At 36.7% G+C, this 18884-nt stretch overlaps 1 protein-coding gene across 22 annotated transcripts in view; it reads left to right on the forward strand.

The window, feature by feature from the left end:
• The window catches only part of ROBO2 (roundabout guidance receptor 2), a 1685112-nt gene that overhangs the window by 1152409 nt on the left and 513819 nt on the right, over positions 1 to 18884 (forward strand). For all 22 annotated transcript variants that reach the window (XM_045088214.1, XM_045088211.1, XM_045088212.1 and 19 more), the window contains one exon: positions 6497 to 6823. In XM_045088214.1, coding sequence (XP_044944149.1) covers positions 6497 to 6823 — 327 coding nt within the window. The remainder of the gene's footprint in view (positions 1 to 6496; positions 6824 to 18884) is intronic.

The raw sequence follows: 18884 nt of genomic DNA on the forward strand, positions 1-18884 counted from the left end.
ACGCTGTATTGTACAACTGAAACTTCCAGAATTGAGGCTGCCTGTTAAGTTTGACAAGAAACATCTTGTAGACCTGTCACTTCCCTTTCACACACTTTGCCCTTTAGTTTTATGACATTGGAAAGTGGTATAGAAATTTTATAATAAATTAGTTTTTCTAGGTCTCAATTTTAGTGTAGTTTCTAATTTAAACTTATTTTTAACATGGCACTGCTGTGCTTCCAGCAAAAATGAGAATCTTCTTAGTTTGTTTATTTAAGTTATTGCCCAATCAGATCTCATGAGAAAGTTTCAATAAGCTTCGAATGGATAAAATGGTCTTTTTGTTTCCCGAATATGGACTTTCTTACCACAATATGTCACATATAGAACTTCTAGGGGGAAAAAAGTGGAATTTAGTTATGGTGAAGAATTCAAAGGAAAGTTGTTGAGTGCCTGGGTGGCTCAGTCAGTTAAGAGTCTGCCTCTTGATTTTGGCTCAGGTCATGATCTCAGGGTTCTAAGATCAAGTCCTGCAGTGGGCTCTGTGCTGGGCATGGAGCCTGCTTGATATTCTCTCTCTCTGCCCCTCCCCACCTTGAGAAAAAAGAAAAAAGAAAAAAATGATAGGAAAATTTTAAGGAAAAATGAAGAAAATTTAAAATTGATGGAGTGATCAATTCAATTTCATTACAAATTACGTTAGATCAGTAATCAGTGTAGATGGCATTTATAGTGGCATTGAGATACATTTCTTTCCATGGGGAAAATTTTGATAGGATTTATTTTGGCAAAATAGCAGCAACAACTTTAGTTATTTTGAAATCTAGTATAAAGGGATCAGCCTGGTGAAAATTTACTGTGCAGAAAAATATTAATGCAAGAAAGACCTAAAAAGAAATCAACTCTTGTTAATGAGATCAGGGTTTTAAGGTGGAAATCTAGGGGAAGAAGCTTCCATTTATGGAAGAGAAAAAAATAAGATAAACAATGCTTACTACATGTCCTATGGTCTGTGTAGAGTTTCTTTCCATCATCTAAACTGACTGTTGAGTCCTTTGTATTCTGATTTGCACCTGGTAAAAGTAAGGCATAAATATTTGCTGGTTAATAACCCATATTCTTTCTTCCTATCACAATGCTGCTTCTTTACTGTGCTGGGTCATGAAGCCTTCATTTATTCGTGTAGTACTATGTACCTCTGTAGTTAGAGGGAAAACTTCAGGAGGTATCTCTGGTCACATTCAGAATTTGAGTTATCATAGAGAATCTTGCTGGTTTAATTTTACTAGGATTTTGGGGGGAAATTTTTCACAACTTTCTTAATGTTAGTATTAATGCTTTGCTAGAGGCCAAAAGCAACCTTAGCTTGACAATAGCCAGACCTCCAGGATCCTGTAAGCCTTCTTCAGAGACTTCTTTTATCTCTTTCCCTGCAAGGTCACCGTACAGAAGTTTATCATCAATCTCTCCTCAAGATCACAGTGCGACTCTTCCCTCCCAAGGGTCCTATCCCTGTGCTTCAATAAAGGCAGTTTTTGCACACACACACACACACACACACACACAAAAACCTACAAAACAAAAACAAAAACAAAACAAAAAAAAACAAGAGCAAAAAAAAAAATGTAGTTATTATGAACTAGGACTATAATAGTGTATGTGTGTTTAGGGGAAAAAAAGATACTACATAGAAATTTCATTGGCGAGAGTATATTTGCCAAGAATTTCTTCTGGCCTTTAAAAAATTCAGGGGGCGCCTGGGTGGCTCAGTGGGTTAAAGTCTCTGCCTTTGGCTCAGGTCATGATCCCAGGGTCCTGGGATCGAGCCCCACATAGGGCTCTCTGCTTGTCAGGGAGCCTGCTTCCCTCTCCCCCCGCCCCCGCCCCGCTTGTGATCTCTGTCAAATAAATAAATAAAATCTTTAAAAAAAATTTTTAAAAATTCAGGAAAATTTAAGTGTGTTGTTTAACTTGACTAGGTGTGACTATAGTATATGCGTGAAAAACAAGGTTTAGTTCCAAGGGAATAATGAGGCAAGAGCAGTTTTCTTTCAAACACATGAAATGAAATCAAGTGTTCTTTCATGTGGCTTTATCCTATTTTATCATACTATGAGATTGAAGTCACTTCTGAATATAAAAATTACTATAGCACTCACTAAAATGAATGGTTATTGACTAAATAAAACGAAATTTAAATATATTTATGAATCACAATTTTATACTTCTCCAACCCTCTAAAATTTGAAGAGCTAATAAACTACTCAGTTTGGTTTTAGGGTTTTGTTTTTTGTTTTTTGTTTTTACCAAAAATCATTTCAAAATCATTGTTTGAGTGTCTCTGAGAAGCAGAAATAATCTGTTTTGTAAATTAGGGTGCTTAGTACCTTATTCAAAGATGCTTCTTCATGTAGCTGACTAATTGAATGTTTCTGTGGAATGCTTGCATTTAGCCAGGTCTAAGTGTGTCACCTTCTAGACTGACCAGGTCTAGCCCAAGCCCAAGTGCATGACCTTCTGGTGAGCTTGACAAAACGGAGCATCTTAGACCCCTTTCACTTGTAACTTCTGATACTTCCTGTTCACTGTGGGGACCAAGAATCACATTTTAAGGAAATATCCCAGGTAATTCTGATGCAGGTAGGCTGAGAAGCACATTTGGAAAATCAAGGAAGATGTTCTATTATGACTACAGGCATCTGTCTGATTCATTTTATTGTAGTCATCCACAGAAGAGGGTTTTGGAATTAAGGTAGTTGTAAGGTGTATTCTTTACTTCCTCCTGCATCGAGATTATAAATGCCTGCACATATCAGATTAAAGGTCCTAAGTTGGAACTCTGCTTCTTTTAGCTATTTAATTATTAACAGGTCAATTGACTGATTTATACCTTACTTTCTTGGTTAGTAACTATCAAAATTGGGATGTTCATCTTTAAGACTCCATGACTAAGATCCATTTTTTTTTTTTTTTAAGATAAGGACAGTTGGATAAAATGCTTTCAATTAAAACTTGACTATGTGGTTGCCTAATTAATAATTGAGATATACGAAGATGTCTAGACTTGTTATCAGCCACAAGTAGGGTTAGACTCTCAGATAAATCTTACATAGATAAACATAGATTTTATCTATGTTTAGCTTATCTGTTCGTATAAGGACCCTGAGTAACTACATAAGCTATATTAACACTACAGTCAAAGTTTTGTTTGGTTTTTCCAATCTAAAATCTGGAGTTTACATTTTTATGATCCTATACAAAAGAAATATAAGTGAAAAAGCTAGAGTTATTAGTGGAAAGTGACAAACAGGTACTCTAAAGCAGGATTGGCAGACTTTTTCCATAAAGTGTCAGCAGATATTCCCAGCATTTAGACCTCCTCGCCTGTCTTCTAACAACACAAAAATGAAAAAACAGTCTTAGCTGAGGGCCATACAAAAATTGGTTAGAGCGTGGCTTCTCTAACTTTATGTGCGTAGGCATCCCTGAGAGGGGGTAGGAGTAGGTCTTGTTAAAATGCGTGTGTGCTTTTGGTGCCCAAGAGAGTTTTGCTTAAGTCAAGGTCATGAAAAATTGGCTCCTATAATTTCTTCTAATCAATAGTTTTACCTCTTTCTTCTAGATTGTATGTGTCCTTTTGAAGTTTTTATAACAGTGGGAATAAAACGATTAAAAGAATATCCAAATGAGACACACTAGAATAGGTTTACATATGTTGTAGTGATAAATGGGTGAAATTCTAGACATGCTGGTTGCTAGATCTTATTGCTAAGCAGTTTAGATACTCTGCTGTCTTTCCTTTTATAAGTCAATTATTTTATATTCATTAATAAATGTTAGTGTATTTCAGGTCCTCTGCAGGCCGTCTCTGGGCCAACTGCCTAATAAGGTGGGGAACAATTTGATAAAGTAAATAGCACTTTACTAACATGGATGGTTGACTTGCTTAGTTTTAATAATAGAACAACTTTGACATAGCAGAGCTGTGGATAAATGCATGTGGGAAATTAGAGAAGAACTAGAAAGGTATCTCAACAAAGTGATTATAGCCTATATGCCTGTTACATGAAAAGTGAGATTAAACTCTTGTTCCATTTTAGAATCAGATTCTGTGGCTCTGTGTCCAGACCATTATACCTGGGAATATGTTACTGGTTTGCAAACTGTGATTAGCCATTCACATTTAAATGGTTTGAGATCTTTTTTAAATTCATTTCTTTTAAAAATAAATCTTACTCTTTATGTTCTTTAGAGTCCTGATTTGCTTTAGGGACCCAGTACTTTCAAAGTATAACTTTCTTTATTGTTGTGATGCATAGTGTGGTTACCTGTTCATATTTAAATGCTTTGGGTTTCTTTAGTACTTAAAAAAAAAAATTCTGACCTATGTATTGTAAATTACTCTTTGGCTTTAGGTACTCTGCACTTGGAATATATTTAAGTTCCTTCTTGGATCTGATGAGATAACACATAATATTCAGCAACCTTTAAAATTAATCTTCCTCAGAAAAGAAAAGGTTCATTCACTATAATTAAATACCCTATATTAAATTAAAAATGTGCATTTTTAATTAATAGTGAAAATAAAGTGGAATTACATTGAGGAGTAAATATTACTTCTATTTATTGAGCTGAAATGTGGTTCTACTAGATGACTGGTTGGAAAATGTTAAAGCTTGTATCTAGACTATCATTCTGTCCTCAGACATGGTTATTTCTCTCACCATCTCCTTTAGATTTATGAGCAGGAGCTGCTAAGACCCTTTCACAAATAACGACCTGTGACACCTCATAAACTAAAAATGTTCAAAATGACACATCATGCAGATTTTTCATCTTAAAATACCAACAGGTTCTTCCCTTCCTATTTTTTCTACCCTTTAATGGCTCCACTCTCATTGCACTCGAAAGGAAGTCCTGGTGCCCATCACTCTTCCTTACTATATGGTGACATACCAAATTCTGTCAAGGGTTATTTTATGCTATGCCTTGTATCTTTCTCTTTTTTTCTACTCTCAGCATCATTTCTCAAAGTCAGGTTCTTTTTATTGTCCTCTGGAATAATTAAGTAACTTTGACCTGTTCTTTTGCCCCCGTGGCTCTTTATCTTTTACACTGCACACCAAAAATACCTTTCTAATACACGGATAGTCCTATCACTGCCCTCTCAAAATCTGTTAGCCATATAGAATGACGATCACAATCCTTTGCATGGTGTTTAAAACCCGTTTATCTGGATTGCCAAGGGCACTTTTCACCTCCACCTGTCATATCAACTTCCTCCCTGATTATGAAATGTATCATGCATGTCCTCTCATGATCTCAGGTTGTTTCTTCAATCTGAATGTCTTTTCCCTTTATTTGCATGGTTTTATTCTTCACCTCTCCACTTAAATGATGTCTTTTCAGGGAAGGCCTCATTACACTCTAGTGAGGGTTAATAGTTTTTTCTCCACTTTCTTTCTATAGTGCATTTCTCAGACCTCCAAGGAACATTTATTTTACTTTCACATAATGATTTATGCTTGAATTCCTCATTCAGATGTCCCTGGGTTCAAATCCTGCCTCAACTGCTTATTTCTTCTACCTCTCTGGGCAATTAATGTTATTTCCTAACCTGCTTCCTCATCTGTTAAGTTGAGTGAATATTTGTACATAGTTTGTGGGTTTCTTTTTATATGAAGTCTGATGACACAATGCCAGTATGATACACACCACATTGTGTATTCTGGGTACTTGTCCATTTGGCTTTGTTCCCCAGTAGATAGTAATTGTTTGAGGATGAATTAATCTTGCTCATTTTAGTACCCGAAAGAAAAGGTCATACTCTCTTTTACTTTTCCTTGCCTCAATTTATGGAACATTTAAACCTAACTCATTTGAATGAAACTATTAATTTATTGCTTTATTATCACATTCCACAAAGGACTTGGGATGACTTAGGAGATGCATCAAGAACAAAAGTATGAAAAATGAAAAAATATAGTAACAAGTACATTTTGAATAATTGAAGAGTTTAATTTCACCAATGTCAACCTAAGAGACAAAAGCTATAGATAAGAAAAAAATTTTTTTAAGATTTTATTTATTTATTTATATATTTGATAGAGAGAGAGAGAGATCACAAGTAGGCAAAGAGACAGGCAGTGTGGGAGAGGGGGGAGCAGGCTCCCCACTGAGCAGAGACCCTAATGCGGGGCTCGATCCCAGGACCCTGAAATCATGACCTGAGCCAAAGGCAGAGGCTTAACCCACAAAGCCACCCAGGCGTCAGAAGAAAAAAAAAATTTTTTTAAATATTTTATTTATTTATTTGAGAAAGAGAGAAACAAGAAGGGGAAGGACCAGAGGGAGAAGCAGACTCCATGCCGAACAGGGAGCTCAATGAGGGACTTGATCCTGGAACTCCACCATCATGTCCTGAGCCTAAGGCAGTTGCTTAACCAACTGAGCCACTCAGGTGCCCTGGATAAGAAAATGTTAACACTTGTCTTCATTCTGTCCTGTTTTGTAGGATCTCGTCTTCGCCAGGAAGACTTCCCCCCGCGGATTGTGGAGCACCCTTCAGATGTCATTGTCTCTAAGGGGGAGCCCACCACTTTGAACTGTAAGGCAGAGGGCCGGCCAACGCCCACCATCGAGTGGTACAAGGACGGTGAGCGGGTGGAGACTGACAAGGATGACCCCCGCTCTCACAGGATGCTGCTGCCCAGCGGGTCCTTATTTTTCTTGCGCATCGTACACGGGCGCAGAAGCAAACCCGATGAAGGAAGCTACGTCTGTGTTGCCAGGAACTATCTCGGTGAAGCAGTGAGTCGAAATGCATCTCTGGAAGTGGCATGTAAGTAAACATAACGAATTTCGTGAACAGCACGCACTTTTACTTGGATTTATTTTTAGCAAGGTTTGATTTGTCCCCATGGGTACTTAATACCTAAAGAAGAAAACAGCCAGCATGCCATGGGTAAGGAGACTTTGCCTTCTCTAAAGCAAAGCTGGTCAAAATAATGTCAAGCCATGGTGTTGCAATAAATTTATTTCTGTTGAAGCAAGGTGGAAATTATATTTTTACGTTAAAGCAAAGCGATGATGTTGCTGGTCATATTTAAAATTTGAATTATTGATGAAAGATATAATCAAGTATTAAAGTCAGCTATGTTAAAATGAAAACTTAAATGTAACATGGGATCAAATAATGAGCATAAATTCAGTATTGTACCTATTTTATTTATGTATGTATATATAACTGTTACATATTGCACATATATATATACATATATATGTATATATATTTATATAAATATTTCTAAGTCTAATTTTTATCAGACACCTTTAAAAAAAATATACTCCCTTGGTTATATTAACTCTTTTACTTCCAGTCTGAATTCAGGAATCATTACCATAGGCATGTGGGAAGAATATAGAAACAAGCAACTATATTTAGATATTTTTTTCTATCAATGAAATTCATCAAAAGAAGAGATCTAATTTTTGTTGGGACCAAATGTTCATACATGGAAGGGCCTTGCTCAGTCTTGGCAATCATCAATAGTTAATGCCTTTGGGATTTAAAAAAATATATTTATTTGTTCATCAGATAGCCCAAATAGCACTAGTAAATCAAGATATCAGTGCTTTGCATCTGTTTGAACATTAACTTCATAACTTCATCGTTTTTCAGAACAAATTAAAATATATGAAAGATTTTTGGGGTGTCTTACAGATTAGGATTTGGTGTCCTAATTTAAACAGTACCATAAATTTTTGATATGATTTATTCTATGGAAAGATTTTATCTGGAATTGATCATTAATAACATGGCAACAATTGGGCATAAAAAAAACTCGTACTTTTCAACTTTCTGGTTGTACCAGTAGGTTTTCATAGATAAGAAAATTGAGCTATTTCAAGATGCGTAGGTCTTATTTATATAGTTGGAAGCAGATTGTTAAACAATAGCTCATGGTTTCATGTTGGTAATTAAACTTTGTACTTTGTACCCGCAGGCTACATGATATCACACTACAATCACATAAATTATCAAACATGTGTATATGTGTATTGTGATTCTCAGAGATTTATCGACTTTACATAGGAAATCATCTTTTAGTAAGCAGTCATACTGTTTCTTCTTCATCTACTTCAGTGAAAGCTTTTGTTCTCAAGTGTCTGGTCTTCTGATTTATGGTTTGTACCAGGAAATCTAAAACCTACTAATGCTTAAAATGTGTAAATCCAATAGGAAAAGACTAGAAGAATCCTAAAACCCAAATTTATTTTGTGAAGTAGTTTGAGAGAAGAGCATTAGAGCCTTAGCTAGCAATGTGATTTTGCTCAAGGCACCAGGTAATTTCATTTTTATAACTTAGTTCAAAAAAGCAGTCAAATTAAATGCAGTTTAGTGAGATTTGAAATACACACACAGAAGCTCAAACATCAATATTCCTAACTCTTCTATTTTTATTCTGAAATATCTTATTCCTGGAAATTTTCAAACATACTGAAATATGTCAATATCAAATTCCATTGATTCCCCGCCCCCCAACGCCACTGAATCCCTTTGTAGTAAATATAACAGGCATCATTCTCCCACTTTATAGATAATATGAAACCCATGATGGTTAAGTGATGAAGACTCAGGTTATCAATTAATGGGGATTTGAAGACCAGATTCTGATTCTTTTAATTTTAGTTTTAGGGAATTGTGCCATATTAGGAAAATGAAATTCTAAATGATATTTGGTCTAAAATTTCATCTAAAAATTAAAATTTTTAAATCAAAACTTTTTTTAAAGTTTGTCTACTTTATCTACTCAGCAACAGGTATCTATTTTTAATTCTCAACTAACTTTCCTTCTCCATGTTGAAGTTTACCTAACCTGGCCACTCATTTTATTGTTGGGCATCTATAAACACTTTTTTCCCTGAAACTTAACTTTTTAAAAATTCTTCCCAGCATACATACATCTTGTGTTTTTATTTAATCTGAAGATTGCTCTCTTTCCTAATTGCATCATTAATAATGAATCAAACTGTTTTAGGAGGAAAAATTTAAACCATGATTTTTTTCCTTGGTAATATGACAGTAGCACTTTTTATTTTTAAATCAATGAGCTTTGAGAAATGCTAAAAATACTTTTGACCTAGAGAGGAAAACAAGAAAGCTTCTAAATTGGATTTAGCTAGTGAATAAAATTCTTTCTTCTAATGCCCTGTCAACAGTTCATGCCGTTTGAGGCAACACAAGATCAAATAATACCCATTTATATGCTACTCATCTCTTTCACATTAGATCATCTGTCATCTCTTTTCCCTTAAGTGTTTCATAAAATGTATTAATATGGAAACTTGGGAGGAAGCACTGTGCTTTTTCAGTATTATTTGTTACTAAAGTATTTTTTTTTTATAAAATGATAGAAGAATAGCTATAGATTTGATCAATGTTTGGCTTTCATAATTTAGAACAATCAGCATAAAAGCTCAGTCATGACATGTCACTGTTTATTAAGTAAAGGAAAGAATGGAAGTCTAGCGACGCTGTGTATTTGGAGAACTGTAGATAGCTTGATATAAGGTAGGTGGGCAACATAAGTTGGAAAAGTAGATTTTTTGTTGTTGTTATGTAAAAGGAGCCTTTGAAAGAGAATTGAAGACCGGGTTAAGGGGATGATGTTTGAAGTCAGAGACGAGTTAAGAAGCTGTCAAATGAAAAGAGTATATTTTAGATTTTGAACTGAAACTAGCAGTGAAGATTGAAAGAAGGAAATAGTTTGAATCAGATTTAGAAATTATAAACCAGATTGCTTTATGGTCCGCTTAGGGATTTAGGGGATAATGAATGATTACCAGTGTTTGATTTTTTGTTTGTTTGTTTGTTTGTTTTTTGTTTCCCACTGAGTGACTAGGTATATAGTGCTACCCCCATAGGGATGGCAGGTCTAAAAGAAATAACTAATAGGAACAGGAGAGTGAAGTCAGCTTTGGCTGTGTTATTTAACATGCCGATGAGGCATCGAGGTAAAACTATCTCATGTTGCATTAAAAAGGGAACTTCTAGAACCAAGGAGAAAGGTCTTTACTACATAGAGAAGAAAGTGGTGGAAGTCGATAAAGTAGACATGATTGCCCAGGCAGGCTGTGTGCCAGGAATGGTTAATAAGAGTTGAGATCACTCCTGTTTCTTGGAACCCCCATATTTAACGGTGGGCAAAGGAAAGAAGTACTGGTTGAGGGGGGTCTGAGGAGGCATCAGAGTGATGGCCCATGGTGAGGGAAGTGACATGAAGCACAAGGAAACAATTTTAAGAAAGAAAAAGTGTTTTGTGATGCAAATGCCACATTTTGGTTAAATAAAAAAGACTCCGTGGACTGTAGGAGGGGAAAGAGAGCATAGCAGCTGAAGAAGGAGTAAGTGGTGGGATTAGAGGGGCAAATGCTGCCCCTCTCCCAAGAATCTAGCCCTGAATGGAGTATGAGGGAACTAGAGCAAGATCCCAGGTCTCTGCACTGTTGCCTCTTGGGGTTGTTGAGGGCTGTGCTCTGTGTTGTAGGATGTTTAGCCGCATCTCTGGCCTTTGCCCAGGAGCTGCCAAAAAGACCCCCCCAACCCCAGCTGTGATAACTAAAAATATCTCTGGACACTGACAAATGTCCCCTGGGGGGCTCAAAATCAATTGAGAATTACTGATCTCTGGTATCTAGGGGATTAAGTGTATGGATAAGTGGCAAATCAACTTGTTACAACTTTTATTGTGAAATATGATTATTGATGAAAGATATGGAGAGTTTTGGACTCTCCTTGTTTCACCTTGGTTTTCATTTTTAATTTCAAAAGGCTTGGTTTCTGCTGTCAGATGAAATGTGCAATTTTATCGGTAACTGTCCGTCTTGACAGATTGTATAGAAAAAAGTCAGCCTGTTCCTTACCGAACTGTACACGTTCTCTTTATTGTTTTCCTTTAATAAAAACTTCAGTTTTATGTAACATAATAATATAGGAGAGGGAAAAAAATATTCAAGAGCAACCTTTGTTATGGAGTGTTGAATCCTTTATCTCATATTTGCTTTCTTCCTCTTGGTTTGAAAAAAAAAAAAGCACAAAAAGCCTCCCAAAAAACAAGTACTTTTCAGATCACTGGAACTCAAGAAAGGTCTTTAGGTGAAAGCAGTTTTCACCTATTTTGAAAGCAGAACTGCAGGGTCCCCAGCAAACACCTGGCACCGAAGAAGTTAATAAGCAGTTTTCCGATGAGACCACCAAGAGAGCAGAGGCGTAGCTGGTGCAGATAGGGTTTCATGGAACACCAGTTCTCCCTGTGTTTGGAACAGAAGGAGCACAGGAGTCCTTCCACGTTTTGTGGCTGCCTGTGATACAGCCTGAGTCAGTGGCAGCCCCTTGAGATAGCAGCTGTAGCCCCAGGTGGTAAATATATGACAGCAGCTTGATCTATCGACCAGGGTAAGAGGGGGTTCTGGCCTAAATGAAAATTCATGAAAAATTGATGAAGTCCCCAGATTATGTTTTCTGTTTCCTTTTCGCAGCACTCTACCAGTGTGGAGAGGGGAGATTAAATGAGGTGCTGAACGCTTTAGTGGCAAGGAGGTTGTGGTTCAAAGGTCAGGGGTCACAGAGAAACCGATCTATTTTTTTTTTTCCTTCTAAAGCAAAACACAAAAACTTTTCAGTTTAGCTGTGATTTAATTTTGCTTTGATGAAAATAAAATGGCAAGATATTTAAAAAGTGGTCTACAAAGCAACTACAAAAGAGAGGACAGATGTGATTCATAATGTAATTGAGGAACTAGTAATAGATTGAATTCCATGACTGTGAGGTGATTTTTTTCTTTTCTCTCTTTTCTTTCTTTCTTTTTTCTTTCTCTTTCTTTCTCTCTTTCTCTTTGTTTCTTTCTCTCTTTCTTCCTTTCTATCAAGACTCATGCTGCAAGAAAGTCATTTAGAGAAGGAAAAGGTCTTGCATTATTTATAGGTCACAGATTGCTAGAATAGCAAAGCTATGGAACACTCTACAAACATAATGATCCTGTTTACTTTAAATCCAAAATGAAATTGATGTTTTATCTGTACAAGGAGGAGAGGTTACAGAAGTAGACTGACTTTAGTAATAGAGGTCACAGGTGGCATTAAAAATGAACACGAGGTAAATTGTTTCCCTGATATTTCCAAGTTAATAAATATGTGACTTTTATCCGTTTTATTTTGGCTGTAAATGTATGTTATCCAGGCAAATTACCTTTATACTCCATAAAGACACAAAATAAATTTCAAAAAAGGCTAAATCATGGAGAATTTTTGTAAAAAAATTGCTTTATTGAGATACAATTCACTTACCATACAATTTACCATTGAAAGTGTGCAATTCATTATATTTTAGTATATTCACAGAGTTGTCCAACTCACACCACGATTTATTTTAGAACATTTTCATCTCTCCTACAGGAAACTCTATACCCATTAGCAGTCAATCCCCATTCCTCTCAAACCCTCCTGCCTCAGCTCTGAGCAAACATTTCATCTACTTTCCATCTCTATACATTTGCCTAGTCCGGACATGTCATATAAATGGAATCATACAGTGTATGTTCTTTGACATTAGCTACTTTTCCTTAGTATAATGTTTTCAGAGCTCATCCTTGTTGAAACATGTATCTGTACTTCATTTCTTTATAATGCTGAATAATATTCTATAGAATGGATATACCACATTTTATCTATCCTCTTTTGATGTATATTTAGATTATCTCCACTTTTTGTTATGAATAATACTTCTATGAACATTCCGGGGCAAATTTTTGTATAGACATATGGTGTCATTTGGGCATTCTCTTGGGTATATACCTAGGGATAGAATTGCTGAGTCATATGGTTGGTAGTCTGTTTAACTTATATTAACTTTGAAGTCACCACACAATGACTTTCCTAAAACAAACATACAAACAAACCTATCCATTTAGATACCTAAGAGATAGTGAGTCAATCTGGAATTGATAGTCATAGATTTTGACCATAAAGAATGTAGATGCAACTGATTTTTTTCATGATTCTTCTATTTGTGTTTCTACACATTTTAACAGAGAATTCAGAGGCTTTTTTTTTTTTGGTAGGGTAGGAAGGATTAGCAATTGAAAAATGTTCATAGTCCAAGATATTTGGGCCAAATAATGAGGTGAATTGTGTTCCCCCAGATTTATATTCTGAAGCCCTAACCCTCAGTTCCTCCATCTGTGACTATATTTGGAGTTAGAACCTTTAGAATGGTAAGTTAAAATGCAGCCATTGGGGTGAATCCTAATTCAAGTGTTCTTATAAGGAGAGGACATTTGGACATGTAGAGAGACACAGGGGATGCCAAATGCAGAGGAAATAGCTTGAGAGAACACAGTGAAAAGGGGCTGTCTGCAAACCAAGGAGGGAGACCTTAGAAGAAACCGAGCCCTACAACACCTTGACCTCACACATCTATGCCTCCAGAATTGCGAGAAAATAAATTTCTGTTGTTTAAACCACCCTGTCTTATAGCAGCCCTAGCACATTAATATAGGTCATGAATCTTAAAACAAGAGTAACCCTCCCTGACTAAAAAAAAAAAAAATGGGGAGGCACCTGGGTACCTCAGTTATTGAAGATGCTACCTTTAGCTCAGGTCCTGTTCTCAGGGTCTTGGGATCAAGTCCCACATCAGGCTCTCTGCTTGGTGGGAAACCTGCTTCTCCATCTTCCTCTGCCTCTCTCCCTTGCTTGTGTTCTCTCTCTCTCAAATAAGTAAATAGAATTTTAAAATAAAGAAGAAAAAAAAGCAAGAGGAACCCCTACTAACATAGTATTTAAAAGAAATTAATGATGAGAATCAAATATTGTTTGCATTCTGTAGATTTTGTTCTACAATGTTGGTCTGAGGCTGTTTTAAAAGAAATCTGTAAACTCAATTGAGTGTATTATAAGCCAGAATGTATAGGCATCAAGGAATTAATCTAAAATAGCTTTAACTAGGGGGCGTCTGGCTGACCCAGTCAGTAGACTACACACACACACACACACACACACACACACATCTTTAAGTAGACATAAAAGATGAAGCAAACATTTGGTATTAGAAAACAGATGATCGTAGAAGGGTGAGTGTGTGTACATGCATATGTATATCTGTATTGTTGGGCTGTTCTGCGTGTGTACCTTTTAATTTTGTGAAATTCCATCAAATTTTTTCAAATACAGATCTCTTCCTTAATCTTCACAAGGGAAAGTGTGAAATTGCTGCTCTTGGGGAACATGTTTGCATTTATGATCTATTTAAATATGTATAATGCTCTATTTTGATATCAGGTTTCTGTTGATTGAATTGACTGCATGCAACGCTCCTTAGTACAAGTCTCAAGTTGCTTTTCACTCAAATTAGCCTGACTTAGCTCTGACTCCAGGGAAAGTACATAAAAGAAGGGAAAATCGTGATGTCCTCTGCTTTATTCAAGAGATTATTTCTGAAAACAGTATTGTCCTGAGCTCTGCAAACATATAAATCCCATGCATGGAGTGACAGCTAAAACTATTCATGGTGCTGGTAAGGTAGGTCAAGACACAACATGCTGTGGTTGGTGCTTGCTTTCAACCCCAGAAACTCCCTTTAGATACAGTTAAGAAAAGGAATCTTCAAGGTTTGGGAGGGTTTTGCACCTATAAGCCTTCAATTTATTTGAAAACAATTGGTGTATAAATATAAGTTGATTTTAATAAAAATGCTTACAGGTGGACATTATACTTAGAAAATGTAATATGGGCTGCAACTTGTATACAGTCCTTTAAAGATCTGTGTTTCAGCAGAACAGCCGGTCTCCAATTTTCTTCTTTAGACTGAATTCGTTTCTGATAAGTATAATACACATCTTTCTATTCTGAAGCAGCCCCCACAAGATTTTTATAATTCTATAAAGGAGATCACCCTTCTTTTCATGCATGACTCGGTATCTATGGTGAGCTCTTTATAGGAGTAGAGAAGTAAAAACAGTAGGTGAATTTTTGTTCAACTCTGTAAATTTCTTTCTGCATAAAAATTTGTAGCAGTTTGTGGTTTAACTGCTAAAGGGTGAGGTTCAATCGTAAATTGACATATTCTTTTACTCTGTATCATTGGAATTGGTTTTTTTCCCCTTAGAAGATTTTCAAAAGCAAAAACAACATTCCCAATCACTATTAAAAAAAAAAAAAAAGGAGATATTTATACATTTTTGTCAATTGAGTGTATGTTTCACAAGAAATAATTTGGGTTCCTGCTTGGGGTGATTTCTATGAACTCTAAAGTTCCCTAGCACCCCCTGGGGCTGCTCAGACATCCGTAAGTTGGTATTCCTGCGCCTGGGTAGAAATGAAGCAAGGACTGTAGGGGAGGCAGGTGCTTTGATGTTGTGACAGATATGTAGGTCCAGATCTGGGGTGAATACCGACAGGTTCTTTTTTGGTATATTTATTTTTCTTTGGCAGATAATCTATCATTTGTAGGCATTTATTCCCTGATTACTCCAAGCCTGTTATATAATTGATCCTCAAAAGGCCAAGCGAGGTTGTCAGCTGGATTGCACGTTCTAAAAGTCTGGTTAGCTGTTTGTCATTGGCCCATTGAGTCCTATTGCAAACAGAGGTTTGGGAATTAAGTTTACATTAACATCTGAGAAGGAGCTCTTTTTTTTTTTTTTTTTAATCATCTGTAAGTTCCCTCCTACCCCTCCCCCCACCCGCCCCCCATAATCAGGCCTTTTCCAGGTATAGAAGTACTTCCTGGGGGCATCTGGGTGGCTCAGTGGGTTAAAGCCTCTGCCTTCTGGCTCAGGTCATGACCTCAGGGTCCTGGGATGGAGCCTGGCATCAGGCTCTCTGCTCAGCAGGGAGCCTGCTTCCTCCTCTCTCTCTGCCTGCCTCTCTGCCTACTTGTGATCTCTGTCTGTCAAATAAATAAATAAAATCTTAAAAAAAAAACAAAACTTAATGATTGTCTTTGAAAATACCAGGAAGTACTTCTTTTTATTTTTTTTTAATATTTTATTTATTTACATGTAGGATTCGATCCCAGGACCCCAAGATCATGACCTAAGGCTGAAGGCAGCAGCTTAACCCACTGAGCCACCCAGGCGCCCCAAGTTTTTTTTTTTAAATGTGGCTATCTAACACCTTAGTCTATGCCAAGATTTTATAGCAAATTTTATAGTTTATAAATGGAAATATAATATGACTATTTTATTTCCATAACAGAAGTATATTTGATACAGGCCATCATATATATATGATGTGCTTTTCCATAAATAATTTAACAAGTCTTTATTGGGTTTCCTAGTCATTAGGAATTGAGAATGATTTGAAGAGTTCCATGTCTTCAGTGGTGCTAGTGTTATTAGTGAGAAGCCTGGGTGGGCGACCTCATTGAGTGATGTCCCACTGTGGTGTAGGTGTAAGGTAAGGGCCTCCAGGGGTGCCTGGGTGGCTCAGTCCTTAAGTGTCTGCCTTTGCCTCAGGTCATGATCCCAGGGTCCTGGGATTGTCCCCCATCCCCAATCAGGCTCCCTGCTCAGCGGGAAGTCTGCTTCTCCCTCTCCCACTCCCCCAGCTTGTGTTCCCTCTCTGTCAAATAAATAAATAAAATCTTAAATTTAAAAAAAAAAAAAAAAAAAGATAAGGGCCTTGAGATAGAAAGGGCCTTGGGAGGTAGGAGTGGTACCAAATGCTTTTGGGTGAATATGAATGCAAATGGCCTTAGGAAACTGGAGAGAAGAATAAAAGCAAAACCCTGAGGCTGTGCTGGGCTACTTTGGAGAAAATGAATATATGTTGATTTGAAGAATGTATGCAGGGGAGTAGAGGGAGATAATTTAAATAGGGAAGTGGAGACTGGTAATGACTCCAACTGAGGAGTTTCCTATTCTCCTCAAAGAGCTAAGGGAGCTCTTTAGTGTTTTTGATTGAGGATGTTACTTGGAGGTGGGGTGTGAAGATTTGTTAAACAGAGTGTACTCTAGGTGGGAGCACTGGGGAGCCTGGCTGCGGAGATCTTGGCAAGTTAAGGTACAATAGGACGAGGGTTGAGATAAGCTGGTGAGTTAAGTTGATATTAGAAAGAGGAGAGAGAGCATTCTGATAAAAATTTAAGCCATGATTTGTCGTTCAAGGAACAATATAAATTCAGTTTGCTGTATTTCCCTACAGTACTCTCCAACTCTTAAGTACCCAGGTAGGTATTTGAGGGTATGGACACTTAGAAAAGAGTTGTTATTTAATGTGTATAAAGTTTCACTGTAGTAAGATGAAAACGCCCTGGAGATTCATTACACAAGGATGTGAATTTACTGAACAATGCTGAACTGTACACTTACAAATGGTTAAGATGCTATATTTTATGTCATTTTTTTTTAAACACCTCAGTTAAAAAACAAACCAAACCACACAAAAAAATTTAAAAAATTAAAAACACACCAAAAAGGCAGAGCAAGGCATGACACATGCTGCCATAGTGTGTTAATACGTTAATGCAAAATGTGTGAGTCCTTGGGCTGACATTCTGAGGGGATTCAGAGAAAGAAGTTGATTCTGCCAAGAGGATTATGGAAGGAGTGGAATGATTTCACTGCTGCTTGCTAAATGCCAGGCTTCTTTTTTAAATGTTTTATACTTATGATTTATTCAGTTCTCAGACTAACCCTGTTATTTGCTCTGTGCTATATCTGAGGCCCAAAGAACTCACTTGTAGTTGCTTAGACAGCAATAAGTGTCAGTATTCGAACTCAGGCAACCTTCCTCTACAGTCTGCTTTGCTAACCACTAAGGTAAGAGTCCTCATTGAGTTGTTTAAACGAATAAAGTCATTCTGCACATAGAGGAAATCATTAGCATTTTTTTAGTTGATTCACTCAGGATGATCTGATCTACACATACAAGGAGGGTGCTGGACTAGATGAAGCCTAAAGCTTTGTTTTGGTGTTAAAATTCTGTGAATCCTGGGATGTTAAAGAAAAGAAACAACAGGAAGGGTGAGCTTTTCTTTCTTTTTTATTTAGTTATATATTGACATTTGAGAGCTCATTAGTTTATTCAAGTAATTTGATTTTCTCTGTACAGTTCCTACTTGTCAAATATTAGTATCAAGAAAATCCATCACGTTCACGTTTTATTGACATGTTTGCAGGCCAAAGCAGCTTGGAGATTAAGAATTCAATTCGCAAGATGAGCCATCTATCATTTAATATCTAAAGATAACTTGACTAAGTGTATAGAAAATGGGGCATGATAATAGCAATGATGCCTTTATACTATTTTCTAGAGTACTTGAGAGTTACTAACACAATCATATGCACTTTTTTCATTGTGTATGTACTTGTAGACATTTGCGGACTTTGAGAGTTTCCAAGTTCAGTACGTAGTAGCATTAACATGGGTCAGTTTGGGCTTTCAAATAACTATTTGTTTTTAAAATGAATTAAGGGGCACCTGGGTGGCTCAGTGGGTTAAAGCCTCTGCCTTCAGCTCAGGTCATGATCTCAGGGTCCTGGGATCGAGCCCCGCATCGGGCTCTCTGCTCCGCAGGGAGCCTGCTTCCTCCTCTCTCTCTTCCTGCCTCTCTGCCTAATTGTGATCTCTCTCGGTCACATAAATAAAATATTTAAAAAAAAAGAATTAAAAAAGGAAAGACGGTCTTTCCAAAAAGTGATTTTGGAGCAATTGGATATCCATAGGCAAAAAAAAAAAAGAGAAAGACCCTCAAACCACACCCATTATAAAAGAATGAATTAAAAATGGGTCATAGATTTAAACATAAAATGTAAACCTAGAAAACCTTTAAAAGGTAAGATAAACCTTTTGGTGTCTAGAGCTTGGTGAAGAGTTCATAACAGAGACCAAAAAAATA

This window comes from Mustela putorius, unplaced genomic scaffold, assembly GCF_011764305.1.
Source record: "Mustela putorius furo isolate JIRA1106 unplaced genomic scaffold, ASM1176430v1.1 tig00003834_pilon_pilon_pilon, whole genome shotgun sequence".
In the NCBI taxonomy this organism is placed as follows: Eukaryota; Metazoa; Chordata; class Mammalia; order Carnivora; family Mustelidae; genus Mustela; species Mustela putorius.